General features: G+C 32.0%; 1 protein-coding gene across 8 annotated transcripts in view; it reads right to left on the bottom strand.

Moving 5' to 3' along the window:
* The window catches only part of LOC145267118 (uncharacterized), a 250945-nt gene that overhangs the window by 97243 nt on the left and 137275 nt on the right, over positions 1–16427 (bottom strand). For all 8 annotated transcript variants that reach the window (XM_080123148.1, XM_080123149.1, XM_080123150.1 and 5 more), the window contains exons 2-3: positions 13191–13252; positions 5111–5167 (exon numbers count right to left, since the gene is read on the bottom strand). In XM_080123148.1, coding sequence (XP_079979274.1) covers positions 5111–5167; positions 13191–13252 — 119 coding nt within the window. The remainder of the gene's footprint in view (positions 1–5110; positions 5168–13190; positions 13253–16427) is intronic.

The raw sequence follows: 16427 nt of genomic DNA, 5'->3' as shown, positions 1-16427 counted from the left end.
ATTTTCAATTGTTATGGCAGATTGAGAATTGGAGAAGATGATGAACTTTGAGACTTTATTTTCTTTGACTAGATTTATAGCATTGATTTCTGCACTGAAGATTGAACAAGTTTTTGGGAGGCATTTTGTCATTTTGCTTTTTTTATTTATTATGACTGCACTAGTTGTTATGGTGTTTTGTTTGGATCCGTCTGTATAAATACAGCTTGATCTGGTATCACCAGTCTAAGATAACTGAATAATTGATAACAACCTATGAAATGTTAGATTCAAGCAGAACATGTATTGTGATAAATATGATCAACTCTACATGCAGTCGTTATAAAGTTGTTCTTTTTTCCTAAACGAGTCAAACTACCAAGAGTTTTATTTATTCTACCATTTCCCCCCATTACTGAGAGGGAAAATAAATTCATACCTCTCCTTCGTCCAGTCCTTTAATTATTGCCTTATCTATATATTCAAGAGTTTTCCGTGCATAGATGAATGTCACGAATTCGTCTTGTCAATTCTACAATCTGCATCAATTACTATTCAACACCAAACGTTTTCTTTTCATAAGGGAACAGTTACTTTTAAGTGGATATTATTGCACCAAATTTGACTACGGAGCCGGACGTAATAAAATGAATACAAATTATATTAAAATTAAGACCCAACAATCCTCAGCACAAATTAGCTTAAATAAAAGTTGATAGCTTTGGCCGACTTTTAGTTAATAAATCATTAAAGAAAAAAAGCAGTGCTTCTACAAATATGATACAGAAAAAAAATATACTTCGCCAATGTTTGTACTAATATCAATATAAAATGTTTCAATGAATGAAGTTAAAAGAAAAAAAAGAAATAAAACGTCTCAAACTGGAAAGTATTTAAAAAATTATGTGAATATTCAAGCCAATACTAGCAAAATATTTTAGACAGAGAGTTTTTGTTTGATAGAGAGTGTATTACCTATGTATATTTCCTGTATTTATGGTGTTCAATATGTTAGAATTTAATAGAGCAACTAGTTAGTTGATTTCCTCTGCAAATGAAACAAACGTTTCTGTGAAGCTTACTTGCCATAAGTATATTTTCGTACAACATATATATTATTAGTGGCTAAGCATTAATACAAATAACATCGGATGTTAAGAACATCAACAACGTTTGTGGAAGATAAAGGATATATAAAAAAGGAAAGAAAAGAAAAAACGTATAAATCGATATAAAAGCAGAAACGAAAAAAGAAAACGTCTCATCGAAAGAAAGTGATGTTAGGAAGGGGGTGTATTATTTCCTTACTTGGATAGTTTTGTATTTGTTAACTTTTGCATTTATGGTTGTGTTGATGACTAGTAGTGATCACTTGGTATTAGTTTTCATCTAAATTCTGTGCTATTCAATTTCTGTCCATAGTATTAACTATGTGGTTTCAGTCAACGTTGAGATGAAGGGTTTTTCTACGAAATAAAATTACAATCCCGAGTTTGTATAAAGTTTTATTTTATAAAGTCAAAATGGACATGCATTTATTAGCTGACAGGGGACTTACTAGAAGATCAACAGAATCGCTTCCAGTCAAAGACAAATATGCACTTGTGAAGTTAAAATTCTCAAATTCTTCTTTGGCTTATATAAGCATCATTTGGCAGTTGAATTGGCTACCCGGTGTGTTCACTTGAATTTAATCACCTGTTAATTTCAAAACATTAAAATCTGTCAAGCTGAGACTTCCATAAAGTGAAGTAGAATCTCAGAGAATCTTAACTTTCTCAGCATGCAACTTTCTCTGAGAGGTAATTATTTTTCTGAGTGGCCTCTCTTGAAGCAAAATATTTTCCTCAGCACAAGACAACCATATACCCTAACCCAATAGCCATCAGTCAAAATGCATTATTAATATGCTGCAATTTTGCAAACAGATGAATACATTTATCAGGTCATTCAATAATCAGCTTGTTGGTTACAACATAATTAGTGCAACTGGTAGGGCATTGAACAGGTAGTGACTTATGTCCGAGGTTTGAATCTCAGAGTTTATAAACTTGCTGTGTCTAGCCATACTGATGAATCTTGAAAAGCCATGAAACATTTTTAGCTGTTTCATTCTTGAAAATGCCCACGGGTGAAACGTTGAGCATTTAGATTTTCTTTCTCCATTTTAAAAGTCATATTGTCGGATTTTTATCCTTCTATTATTTGTATCAAATAAAATATATGTGACCTTGTCTGTCTGAAGAACGGTCTCTATCAAACACCTTTATCAATTTTCGGTCTACAGACTTGAAACTGGAGTTATGAGGGATTTGGACCTGTGAAACATATTCGATTGGTCTTTAGCAAGTAAAAATAGCTGTTAAGAGGTCAAAATTGAAAAAAATTAGAACTTGGAAGGCATAAGTTGACTTAAATTACTCTTGTACACATGCACAAATATGCGTTCATATGTTAAAGTCTGTTAAATGTTAACGTGTTCTTATCTATCTAGTACAAAATTTTGTTGAAATTCAAAGACTTTTTTTTTCTTTTAGTGCATCCCTCTCGAAAAAGCCCGCATAAATCAGGCGAAACGTTGAGCATTCAGGTCCTTCCACCTCCAATCTATTTTTCATATCGTCGGATTTCATCCACCTTAACAATCATATATATATTATAAAATTTGATTCGCCATTCATACAATATAGCATCAATCCGACACATATTTTACAAAGAACTAAAATAGCTTTCCCAATAAAATCGTCGATAAGCACATAAAACTATTTAAACTCACTCCACAATAAAAACAAACCCAAACCCTAGCAAAAACAACACCATCAAAGTATACTATAAAAATAATCACACACTAACTACAAAACAGATGAAAAAATAATAACAAACCTAATTAAAAGATACACCAGCACTCTCCCGATGACTAACCTATCATTTAGCTGACAATAGTGCCATAAGACAACACCTAACATCCACGATAAAAAACCTACAGTCGTCCAACATTAAAAATATCTTAACTAAAAATATTAAAATTCGATATCTTAACAAGTGCACACGATGACTAAAATTACTAGAAGCCATACTTACCAAAAAACTACAGCCCCTTTTTAAATTGGATCTCATTTAACACTAACAGTATTTAATAACTAACAAGAAATAAATAAACTCTAAAATAGGAAAATCAAAATTTAAAATAAAAATAATTCGCTCCCAACCCTCCTGCATCCACCTTTATAGCAAACTAAAAAAAAGAAATTATAAATACACCAAGCCGAAAAGAAAAAGAGAGCAACAACAATCGCTCCTGATGATAATCGGATGCACTGATACAAAGCGCTTAAGAATATGGCTGAACTACAACTTTTGGGCGCCAGTTTATATAACATGCCTGCTGAAATTAAAAAAAAAAAACGCTCGGCAAATGGAAACGATATCCAGAAAGATCGAAAAAAAGAATAAATCTGTCGTGTTCAATCAGACATGCTTGAATAATGATTTGCTGCCAAAATATGCATATATATATACGAGAAAAAATCTTGATGCAAACTGCAATTTTATGTCCAGTTTGTTTTTATTATTTTTTACATTTCCTACTTTTTTCACTCGTTATTTTTAAAGGACATATACATCTTTGCAATTTATGACTAATAAATTGCAGTTTCATTTAATGCCATAACCAGCAATTCTAGCATTGCTACAAATATAATTTGCTGATTTCTTTCTGCACTCTGATGAGAAGAATAGCAAGAATAGCATTCTTTGAAACTCCATGGAATAAGGACTTTGTAAATTGTTTTTTGAAGTATTCAATCGAACAATAAATTTGATTGTAAAGTTCACCTTTTTTCTCTTATAATAAGCTCTACACTCTAGTGTGTGTATATTGAGCTTGTTTATTTGGTTGGGATTAAAATGTCTATATATAAATACTGGTATTTATATTAGATTGAAGTTTGCCATTGGTAATATCAGGTAAATACTGCATTTTTTTAATTTAATTATTTTTATTATTATATATATATATATATATATATATATATATATATATAAAAATTCTAAATAATTATTTTTATAAACCTACAGACACTATTATTTTATGCTTACATAATCATTAGCGCAGGACATGGCAATCAATGTTGGTCGAAGAATCCGAACCCCACAACGAAGCCACCTTTGACTCCATTAGCAAGGGACATACTTCAGGGACACCATTCATCACCACAAAATTAAAGGAAATTTTAACATTAATGAAACTTAACATTCAATGCAGACGATCTTAGAGTGATCATGTAACAGGAAGTTACGATCACACCCACAACATACAAAACGTTTGCTATGTTTCAATTGCAATTGTCGCACAGGTTTTGACTTCTTTTTAAGCATTCATATTCGTTTTTCGAGAAGCATGAGGGTTTTAAAAAATGCAGTGTCTCAACAACTGACAATTACTGTAGGAAGTTTATTCTATGCTTAGATAATTCTGAGCATGAATGTTTCCTAATGTCGTGAGAGCTGTATTGTTTTCTGACTTCATAGGCATGTCGATGTATGTTAGACATGGACATCAAAAAAGTGCTCAATTTTGTTTTTGGTGAGATGGTTAGTAATTTTGTGGGTGTTTATTAAGTTAGATATCAGATATATTCAATATATACACAAGGACGCAAGACTTTCAGAGTATAACATCTGATAGATGGTATTTGTCTGTATTGAGAAAAACTTAGAAACTAGTAAAAATTTTAAAAGCATTCAGTATTTTTATGGAATGTGCTTTGATGAACTCCAAGTACTTGTGGCCCCTCCATGTACATAGTCCAGACCAACTCGACAAGCAGCAAAATCTCACTCCTTCACTGTTGAAGTCCCTAGAAAAAGCCTTCTACTCTAATAGTTTCTTCCCTCGGACTGCTGGACTTTGGAATTCCCTCCGTTTCCTGCTGCCCTGACTGTACTAACATGCAGAAGCTGAAATGTTATGTGAATAGACATCTTGCTGCTCAACTCCCTATGGTCCCCGGATAAACACAATGCTAAATAGTAACCCCTTACCTTATAAACGACAATATGCCTTGGGCTGAAAAGGAGTAAAAACTTACGTTTTAAACATATGATCAAAAAGAATAGAAAAAATCCTTACCTTGTGTTTTTCATTAAGCCATGCCATCTGAGGGGGCACTTTGTCGGCCACACGAACCTACAAAAAGAATAGAAAATCATAAAAAAATGACAAAATAAGAAAAGTTTTAAATAGATAGAAAAATACCAGAATGAGTAAAATTAATTTACCAAAGAATTTAACAATTTTGCACCACTTTTATATCTCGATTACAAAGATTTAAAATTGTGAACTTTTAAAATCAATTCAAAAATATTCCACAAACTTCAGTTTCTTTGCCGATTTTTAGGGGGTCATAATATAACATTTAAAAATTCGAATATTTCAGATTTGCATTAAATCTTATTTATCACTATTCGACACCAATTAAGCAAGATTATCTGAATTTCAATTTCTTCTTAAGGACCCTTAAGATTAAGTCATAAACTTGAGACATTTTCTCATCTCGTAATGGATTTTTAGTAGCATTAGATCTTTATTTTAGTCTTCATAAGGTGATTGAAAAGTGGTTCAAAATTGTTCTGTTCAAGAATTAATGTCACCCATTCAAAGATGTGTGATTTGTTCAATGTATTATAAATTACAACTAATTAATACAATTAAAACATATTTTCTTTTCAAGCATAGCTCAATCTAGATTCAAGCATATACTTTGTGTTATCAAAATATATAGGAAAAAAGTCTTAGAGAAATAAACGGTGATCAACTGATATTTAGTATAATTATATATTTCAAATGTTTCTGTTTACAATATTAGTTAAAAAAAGAAAGAAAGTAACATTTGTTTATAAGCAAATAAATCAGACAATGTTTGGCAATTAAAATTAAACTAAATTATTAAATTTGTTAAGAATTTGTGTAAACTAGAAAGAGTGGATATGTTTACTACTCCCTTTGCCAAAGGGGAAAGTAATCCCTGGGAGAATGTGACCATGATCACAGAACATATATTATTATACTTTCACCCTAACCTCTAAAGGGGGGTAATAATGCCAGGGAGGATGGTGCCATCAAGAAAAACAGATACTATACTACCTCTCAGTGGAAGATGTAATGCATTGGAAGGTCTTATGACAACAAAACAGATACTACACTATTTGCTTATGGAATTGAGTATTGAAAAATATTACATTATTAGCCTGAAATATATTAGAGTATATATAGTAGTATGAAATATATATAGTATATTAGTCTGAAATAAACCTAGTTTAGTGGGTTTTTTTTTATTTAGTTTAACAAGGAATTAGTTGAGGGAGAGAGAGCAGGTTGTCTCTCAAATGTCCTTCCTCTTTACTAATTTTTTACTCAAAAAATGATCTGCTTATTCATTTTTTTTTTAATACTATTAGACCTTGTATGGAGTACTGTTGTTATTATTGGGGCAGTGAATCTCTGTTCTATTTGAAGGTTTTTGATAAAGTTCAGAAGCACATCTGTTATTTGGTTGACTCCTCCATTTCTTTTTCTCTGCAACCTCGCCATCTCTTTACAGGAGTAATATTGCTAGTCTCAGTCTTTTCCATAAATTATGGTTTGTGTTCTGTCATATTTATTCCTGACTTTTGTTTCAGCTCGTTTAACTCATTTGTCTGATGATTTTTATCTATTCACCGTTTTGGTACATCATAATACAGCTTCTTATTCTAATGGCTTCTTTCCAAGAACTGCTTGCTGGTGGAACTCTTCCTGCTGACTGTTTTTCTTCTACTTATTACCAAAGCGTTTTTTCTATAGGTAGACAAATATTCTCTACCCTCTCTTACGCTGATGACATCGTTCTTGTTAATGAATGCACACAAACTTCAAGGTGGAGAAAAAATGTTTTTGATTGGACATCTCTCAACAGTTGGGCATCCATCAACCAACTTGCCCTGGATCGGAAGGAATGGCAAAAAAATAAGTCACATGTGTTCGCAATCCACACCAAATGGAAGATGCGACTCATGATGATTGCTTTGGTCTTTTGAGAATCAGCTTTCATTCTTTTTAGCTACTTACATGAAGTGGCTTCATGCATTGTTTGTAGAGATTTCTATTAAAAAATGTACTTGAAATGTTCGTTTTTTGTTTTTCTTTTACACACTGTGTGAGTAGGATGAATATATATTTTTTAATTATAGAATGGAGGATGATTTGGGGAGGGGTGGATAATGAGAAATATTCTCCATCATTAGTATTAAAAAATGGCTGAAATCAAAATGGCTGATAATGGGAGATCTCGGCAACAACTCAGGAAATTGCTTAATTTAGACTTACAGAGAACTGGAAAAAAGTTAAAATTAAACAACGAAATATCCTTTTATTAATTTTAGCAGTTATTTTTGTACGAACAGCAGAGATGTCTCCTTTTATCGTGTTCTGGTTATGTGATTTATGTTTCTTTTATTAAATCATTCAATCAAAAAGTTGCAAGTCATATCAAATTAAAAAGAATAAAAATAATTTAACGATCAATCCTGACGACTTTGTTGAGAATTTATGAATAAACTAGCACGGGGTTCAGCATTGCCCGGGAGTTTGAGTTGGAGAATAGTGTCTAAGCACAACAACAGTAACAGTTTATTTTTTACTGACAACATCACGAGTATAATGGGAGAAAAGTCATTATTTTACTGTCATAATAGCGACTTTAAAAAATAGAACGACAAAGACACGCGTTTGAATTTGGATTTTATTTTTAAATCCTGCTAGTTGTTTGAATTTAAATCCAACAGTAATGTAATATTGTAATTCTTCTAAAAATTCTTTGTACATGGGTATAATTTTACGAGAGAGAAATGATATGTGCGACTATTAGTTAATTGGTTATCGCTTTAAAGATAAATAGGTTGGCACAGTGAACAGAGATCTTGGGAAGGGTATTTCGCTCTTGACGATTATCAAAGCCTTCCTTTTAGCTATTACAACATTATTGGCGATGTGTCCTGCAGCTGTAAAACGGTAAATGGATTTAACGAATCACAAAGAATTCGTTTCCATTCAATTATTCTAAATATTAAATAAAAATAATTATTTGCATGTTTAAACCTTTTTAAAATAAATTCTTCGTTGATATATTATTTGTTTAATTTCATTTTAATTAAAAAAAACAAAAAAAAAACGAAGAAAATCTATTTTTAAAAAATGAATTTCGTTTCCTAACGTTCTAATATATTTCAGGTATTTTATGGATCTAATCGATGATTGTATTAGTGACCAACTTACAGATATAATTGAATTTCAATGGTTTTTAAATTATATAAAAAATGTATCTTAAGGGTTCTGTTAACACACAAACAAGCATTGACTTTCGAGATTTTCTCGGTTATTTTTGTATGAATGCCATAGCAAAAAAATTTTAAATCCTGTTTTGATTTTTTTTTTTTTGTTATTTTAGTGAGATATTCAATCCAAAGAATTGCGAGTCATATCAAATTGAAAGAAATGAAAAGAAATCAACTATCAATCCTGATCGTAACATCAACAAAGTGATTTTAAATGTGACGATTTTGTTGTGAATTTATGAATGAATAAAAAATAAAATAAAAAGGTCAATAGTTTCTATTAAGGAAGCAGGAAATATTAATAATTTGATCTGCCTTATTTCATGGAAAAATTAAATTGTACTTGTTCATAAGCAGATTCAGAGAAACCTAAAAAAAAAATCAATAAAGCATCTTAGATATCTGCTGTTAAAAAATAGGTCATTTCCAGATAGATTCGAGCTATTCAATATGGATACTTTTTTTTTTTCATTCTTTATTTATTTCAAACTTGATTTTGTTTGAAAATAAATACTGAATTTTCATTTGAAAGATTGATTTGGTCTTTTTTCCAGGGTAGTAAAGAAATTATAAAGACAATTTACACAAGTATTTTGTAAAAGTAGATGTTTTACCCATTAGAAACGAGTAAACGTTATAACGTAAAGTAGAATAAGTGCTTTATGCGAAATTGATAGTTAAATATGGTTAAATTTGTGCACATTTTTTGTATTGATACTAATCCCTATTAATTTAACTGTGCATTGAATGAATACTATAGTATTTAGTTCGCTGTACCTTATAAGCAAATGTTCATACAAAATTCCAACTAGATTGCTAGTTTCAGAGAAAAGTGTAACGGACAGACTAAAAGAAATATAGATTTATTTACAGATTCCTTCTTCATCTTTTCCGATATCCATCAACTGATAATGAAACAGTTACTGTGTTTTTCTTAAAGCTGATTGTATATGCAATGCATTAAACCTACATACAGTCAATGGTACTTTTACGGACTTCAGTAATTATACCTTTCCAAGGCCAAATATATGATAATCTGCGAAGCTATGCTGTTCTCAGAATCAGATCCGTATCTTGATGAGTGCAGCAGAAACTACTGCAACGCATGGAATAGCAACATTGGTGATTAAGGTTTATTCCTCTAGATCAGCTGTGTTCTGTTAATGCCGTTCATATTAACAGAGAAAGGTGTGGCTGCACATCATACATGGACAGTCATTGACTATGAAGAGGCCATATTTTGCACATCAAATAGTGCTGAGATGCATGGAGACCAGTCAAGAATACTTCTAGTGATCAACTCGGAAGGGTGCCACCTCTTTGCAAATCCTTTATTTTTGACAGATTTAAAAAGGTAGGTTGTGTCCCATTAAATAAGGCGAAAGTCATCATTTTGTTCAGAAACATCAAAATTAAAGATTTGGAGTTGTCATTAGCAAGTGTCCCCTTCCTTTAAAGTCTAGCCATTCCTCACCAGAAAGGGAAGTGGCAATGTGGTAGTGTGAAAACTACCCACCTAACAGGGTTCGGATGGAAATCCAGGACAGGTCAGCATTATGACCGGTTGTCCTCTCCTTCTGGATGCAGTATGCAAAGCAGTGTCAAATGTGTAAATCAATGCAATTACTTCTGTGTCAATCCTTTGTGTAATCTGGGTGAAACCTTCTCAGACTTCATATGCAACCACTAAATCGTTCATAGATTCTTTCAATCTTGGATTCTCGCAACATTTTGACACATCCAAGTTGCCTGGAGAATTTCACAGCTCAGGTAGCGCCGGGGGCATTTTGGTTTTCTGATGTCAGATTCTACTCAGAGCTTTCACTTAACAAATAACTTATTCAAACGAAACATTTTCACAAAAATAATTTATCTTCAATTAAATTTCACAAACTCACAAATACTTTTTTTAACGTGCCTATTTCATTGCAGCACAAAATGACACACTATGAAACTATCGTTTATGTCAGTTTCAATGTGATCTTGCTAGAGGTCATCTTTGACAGAGTTTTATCTTTATTTTGTTTAAAATAGTTTTATGAAGCCAGAAAAAAAAACATTATAATTTATCATTTAATTCTAGTTATCTTGTTGTTTTGCAAGTACAATATTTTCTCTAGTTTCATTGCATTGGTTTTTGTCATTTTTATAAAAATTGCATGAGACAAGGCATCAGGGAGCTAAAAAAAAAAAAGCTTCAAGATCAAAAACTAACCAGTGATAAGTGTTAAAAAGATAGATTCCAACCCAGAAAACAGCAATTCTTCTCCCTTTGTCAGAAACATTGCTAATTGAATGTGCGACTAATGGACAAAATAAGGAAAGCAAGATTTTTCTGAGGCTCCACTTTCTACTCTCCTAAAATTTTTAAACATCATTCATTTCTAACAAACGACCATATGTATGTAAATAAAAAAAAATTTAAGTAAAAATCACTTAAATGCAAATAAATTTCAACATTTTTGTAATTTTGTAAGACAAATATTTTAATAAGAGACTCAACGATCAAAACAAATAAAAGAGTAATTCATATGTAAACACGATTGTTGAATAATTATACTGGGACCCATGAAAATTCCACAGTTGTGTCATTCATTTGCTGTGTATTATTGCCGAATATTTCCATTTATAGACATCCGGCACAAACACTAACTTCATGATATAATTGTAGCACCTTGGTTCAAACTGAAACAAACTTATCTAAGTACTCTCATTAATGTAGCTTAAAAATAAATCTAATGGACGTCTATCTCCTACATCCTTGTAAGAGTTTGTGACATATTTCTGCTGTGGACACAGACTTCATCTTGTTACTGTGACATATTCGGACAAAACAGATACGACACCTTGATCGTAACCTAAAGACCAAAGAAGTGCATTTTATTTCGAGTCCCATATTGAACAAAACAGTGATCCTATCTTTTAAAAAAGTATTTTAGAGTTCTACGTTTGATAGAACAGCAAGATAAAATTTAACATCTTTGTTTTTTTGCACTGCATCCTCGGTCATTAGGTGGTTCTATCTTTTAAAAAAGGGGTGAACAGTGATAATGTGCACATGAACATGAAATTACCTTACTGTATTATTATATGAAGAAATATCACGATTAGTTTGAAATATATAAATAAGTAGATGTGCCTACCCGCCATTTTATTTTTTGTAACTTTACAGTTTCTTTATTTCAAAATATTGTTACTTTGATTTTAAGTATAAATTTGAAAATTAAAAATTATGATGAATTTTGAAATTTTAGATGGGATTAAAAATAAAATATTTTTGTTGCAAACGACATATATTTTTATTTTTATTGTTTAAAAAATAAAAATGCTAACATTCTTGGAATTATTAAATAGATGATAAACTTGCTGCTATTTTTTTTTTTTTTTTTTTTTTTTTTTTTTTTTTACAAAAGTCACCACTTACCAAGGCCTGGAAACCACTCGAGGATAAAGGTTCATGAGTGTACACTAGTCAATGGGACAATATTGTAGTAATTGTTAGTAGAGGAAATTTGGTAAATTAGATTACTTAAGGGGATGGCTTATCAAGAATTTGTTCATGTTGGACTTGAAGACGATCATATTGTAGTCAGCTGAAAAGCATGGAAACGGAAGAGAGTTCCACAGGCATGCAGTTCTGAAAAAGAAGCTTTGTCCATGGAATCTACATTTAGGTTTAAGCACAGATAAAGAGTGTGGGAAATTATTGATGATAGTTTCAGCTAGACAAGTGTTTTCTGTGAAAGTTTGGCGAGAAGAGACCACAGATTGAGCTCAGATGAGAACTTGCCATGAAAATAATAAAGCAAAGACAAGCTCGCAACATCTCTTCTGTGGGAAGTTGCAGGGAAGAGAACAGAGTATCCCCTACTAGGCTAACTCTGTCAAGGCAGGATAAGCTGCTTCTAGCAGCTCCTGCTCAGATGTGGCAACAGTACTTCATCCTTGGATGTACTAGGCTCTTATACAGGTAGAGAATTGCATCAGCAGTGAGATATCTACTGGAATGGTAGAATGATCCCACCATTTTTCCAGTGACTTATAGAAAGAATCTATATAAGAATATATAAATGGCGAGTTGTATCATTTAATTAAAACAACATTATAATTAGTTGGAAAAATTATTTTACATACTATTATGCAATTTAGAAAATTACATTGATTAATATTTCTTTTAAATATAACTGAAAGCTGAAATGCATGATTATATCCTGATATTTAGGTCAGTATTAAAAAATGTTACCATTTTAACATCTCTAGTAGGATGAAATATTTTCTGAAAGGCATTAAATCTTATTATATTTTATTATTCTAAAGAACATATTGGCATGACTAGACAAAATCAGTTTTTATATGTGTGACATGTATGTATGAAGGTGAACTGCCCTAACGTATTATTATATAATATATAAAACCAGTCACTTTGGGCAGGTGAGGCTCGTCAACTTTGATAATAGCCCACCGGGGAGAAAGCAACTCTGATTCACAACCTTCGCAGCCTTGTGGGATTACCTCATCAGGGGTAAGGTTAAGGGAGTAAACCTTGACAGAAAATCCAGAGATGGAGTTTCTAAGGTGGTCTGACTATATTGTCATCACTTGCAACTCCTGCGGCACAGAGGCAAACTGTTGACCGTTATTCCCTTGTATCCTCGAGCTTCACAAGCAACAGCTATCCTTCCAGATCAGCTTGCCCAGGTTATGTAACTTCACCAAAGCTACAGAAATGGACAGGTGCCACCGACAGAATATATGTGTGTGTGTGACTATTTTCAAAATAAGTTGATTTTGTAGGTTAACAAAAGAATAGAAACACATTTGAAGAGAAAGTTCCATACCTTTGTGATAAGATCATTATTAACCAAATATGCAACAAGATTTCGTCCAATAAAGCCAGTACCTAAAAAAAAGAAAAAACAAAAAGATTTTAACGATCTTCTCAATTAGATTTTTGAATACTCTTTTAGCCTTGGAATGGAGATTTTTAAAAGAAAAATATGATTAAACAAAATTTTTAATTAAATGTAAGTGTAATAGATAATAATCACTAAAAACAAAACAAAAGCAAGATCAACCACTGACGTGCTGACTGTAAGATTGCATAAGATTAGGGAGTCTATTGAAGGTTTTTTGTTTTTAGGGCAATAGCGCTCAGAATATAAAACACTTTTGATGGTGTTGGACATAAAAAGTTGCTTCACAAATTTGCTAGCTCTGGAATCTGCTTTTTGGACCCGGTCTAAGGGAGAGAGATTACGTAAATTATAAGTGTTAATATTTCAGATAGTTTTACTCCCTCCTTTTCATTATTTTTTATCAAAAATACTTTTGTTTTTTATGATAAAAAAAAATGGACACCAGATAGATTTAAGAGTTGTTTTCCTTTTTTCCTTATTGTTTCATTTGTGTTACAATAACGTTTTCAAAGGGTTCAAAGGTTAATTTTTGATGAAAGTTTACCTTTTTTCTCTTTGTTATATTTAATTTTCTCTTCGAGATATATCCTGTAGTTTGATATGCAGTAATTTGCATATCAATGCGGTCACACACCAAAATGAGGTTATAAAAAAACTGAAGTCAAGATGGCCGGGGGTCAAGTTCGGGGAATCGAACTGAACAGGTGGAACTTACAATGTCGTTCGAATGCTGACAGGAATCCATTTTTCTTTTATTTATAAGCTATTTCGGCCTGAAAAATAAAGTCGATGCGACCGAGACGAAATTTGAAAGTGTTGAGAAAGGGAAAGATTAAAATGATTTGTGTCGAACATTAAAAATTGGAAGTGTCGAGAGAATGAGAATATTGAATGATACGCATCGAATTTCGAAAATTGAAAGTGTTGACAAATGAAAAGATTAAAATAATAGGCATAGAACTTTGAAAATTTAAAGAAAGGCAAAACTTAAACGAGTTGCGTCAAGATTTGAAGGCTGCGAGGAAGGGAAAAATTAAATGAGTCGCGTCAAACTGCGAAAATTGAAAGTGTCGTAAAAACAAAGATTGAATTGTGATACAAGTCGGGCTTTTTTTAATCGTCATCGTATAATGGAGAACTACAATTCGATTGATTTTTTCTAGAGGCTAGCAATATTTGTGAGGGTCTACTAGTAACTAGTAGGGTTTTGAGGAGTTAGTAGAGAGAGTTTTAGGTTTATAAGGTGATCTTTAAGGAGCAGGGGGAAATGTAGTTTGATATGCAGTAATTTGCATATCAATGAGGTCACACACCAAAATGTCAAGTCAAGATGATGGGGGTCAAGTTCGGGGAATCGAACTGGACAGGTGGAATTTACAATGTCGTTTGAATGCTGACAAGAATCAATTTATTTTTTCTAATTATAAATCCCAAGATAAAAAAAGAAAAAAAAACAAAAACGAAATTTAAGAAGTTACTTTTTAGTTTAATAAAAAAATATATCAATTTACGGATTTTTCATTTATAACTTTTTACCCATTGAAGAATCTGATTATCTTTTATTTCTTTTTTCTTTAATTGGTGCGCCGAATTGAGAGTTGGTGATTCCTACAAAAAAATCCTTCAGAATCTTGTAGAGTTCAGTGTAACTTTCAGAGTGGCTTACTGGTCCTTAAAACATTTAGTCATCCGATTCTACTCTGCAGATTCTCTGAATAATTCGTTGCTTGTGTTTTTAGAACACTATCTGCTTGTTCAAATATCTGCTGGTTCAAATATCTGCTTGTTCAAATACAAGGTTGATATTGTTGGAACGGGTCCTTTGAATATCACAATGTTAGTTTGAACAAAGTTGTTGTAGAAAACTAAGGTGTTTTAACTTTGATTTTCAACGTATGTTCTCGAATCCTTATCGCCAGTTGCTGTGGGAACACTGGAGTACTTAAAAATTCAATTTTACCTCAATAGTTCTCAAAATCTTGTCACTAGGAATGGGTCATTAAGGAAGACGTGAACAACAGGGTTAGGTAGAAAGAATATATTATACAAAAAAAGTAAATACAAAGAAATGTTGTCGGTATTCGACTGTTATAGTCTGTAGTCTTGCATGAGGTTGCGATATTTTCTCTCCACGAGAGGTTTGATTTTAGGTCTTGTGGCTTATATAAAGGTTAGCAGAATCCATTATAAATGAATGAGTAACACTCCTAACCATATCCTGAATCATGGTGGCCTTTGCATGACAGACCTGAACAAAGTCACACAAGATGGCTAACCAATAGCGATTCCAGTTTAAAGTCAATCACTTATCGACCTGAGAGCTTTGCCAAGTTCTTGATTCTTGTGTAGTTCCTTACCTGTCCACCGACACGTTTGTAGCCAAGAGGTAGAGAGGATTACGTCACAAATTAATTCCCCCTTTGAGTAACAGGTTGCCTGTCCAAACTAATAAAGACGTCGATCAAACCAGATAGTAGAAACTTTAAACTAACCTGTTGGTGATGAACAGTATTTGGGACACGGCCTGCTAGTAATACAAAATCTAGTGGAGGTTTTCATTGCTATAAACTTTCAACTTCCGCTATTAACCATTATCAAAGAATTGATGTTTTCTCAACAATAAATTGTATTGATTATATTTACTTTATATTTAACTTCCAAACACAGAATGCTCTGGCCATGTTGGAAGGTTGTTTTTAAGGATAGTTTTTTTTTAACGATTAGCGTTTCAAGAATCTGAGGAGCGTTTTCACATTCGCATTTATAGATCTTGTAATGCTGATATCTGTTGCATTTAAAAAGAAAATTGTTTCATGAATATTTCTTTCTTTTTAAGTTAAAAAAGAAAGAAAATATTCATGAAACCAATTTTCTTTTTAAATGCAACAGATATCAGCATTACAAGATATTAGAAATGTTATTAGTAGCAAATTGTAAGGAAAAATTATGGACTACAAAATGATTAGGAATAAACGAGTTGATTTTCGGTTCCCAAAATAAACAATATATCAATTTTGTATAATATGACCATTGGCAAGTGACAGGTTATGTCTCGATTGTTAGACAAAAGGGTCGTGTGAATTGTCAAGTTAGAGTCCAATGTAAATTTATTGTGTCTCGTCAGTTACTGCCAGAGTACATATATTTTTTTGTTTTAGA

This window comes from Euprymna scolopes, chromosome 42 (genome assembly GCF_053919585.1).
Source record: "Euprymna scolopes isolate OS-2025 chromosome 42, ASM5391958v1, whole genome shotgun sequence".
NCBI classification, from domain to species: Eukaryota; Metazoa; Mollusca; class Cephalopoda; order Sepiida; family Sepiolidae; genus Euprymna; species Euprymna scolopes.
This window is presented reverse-complemented; position numbering and strand designations above follow the sequence as displayed.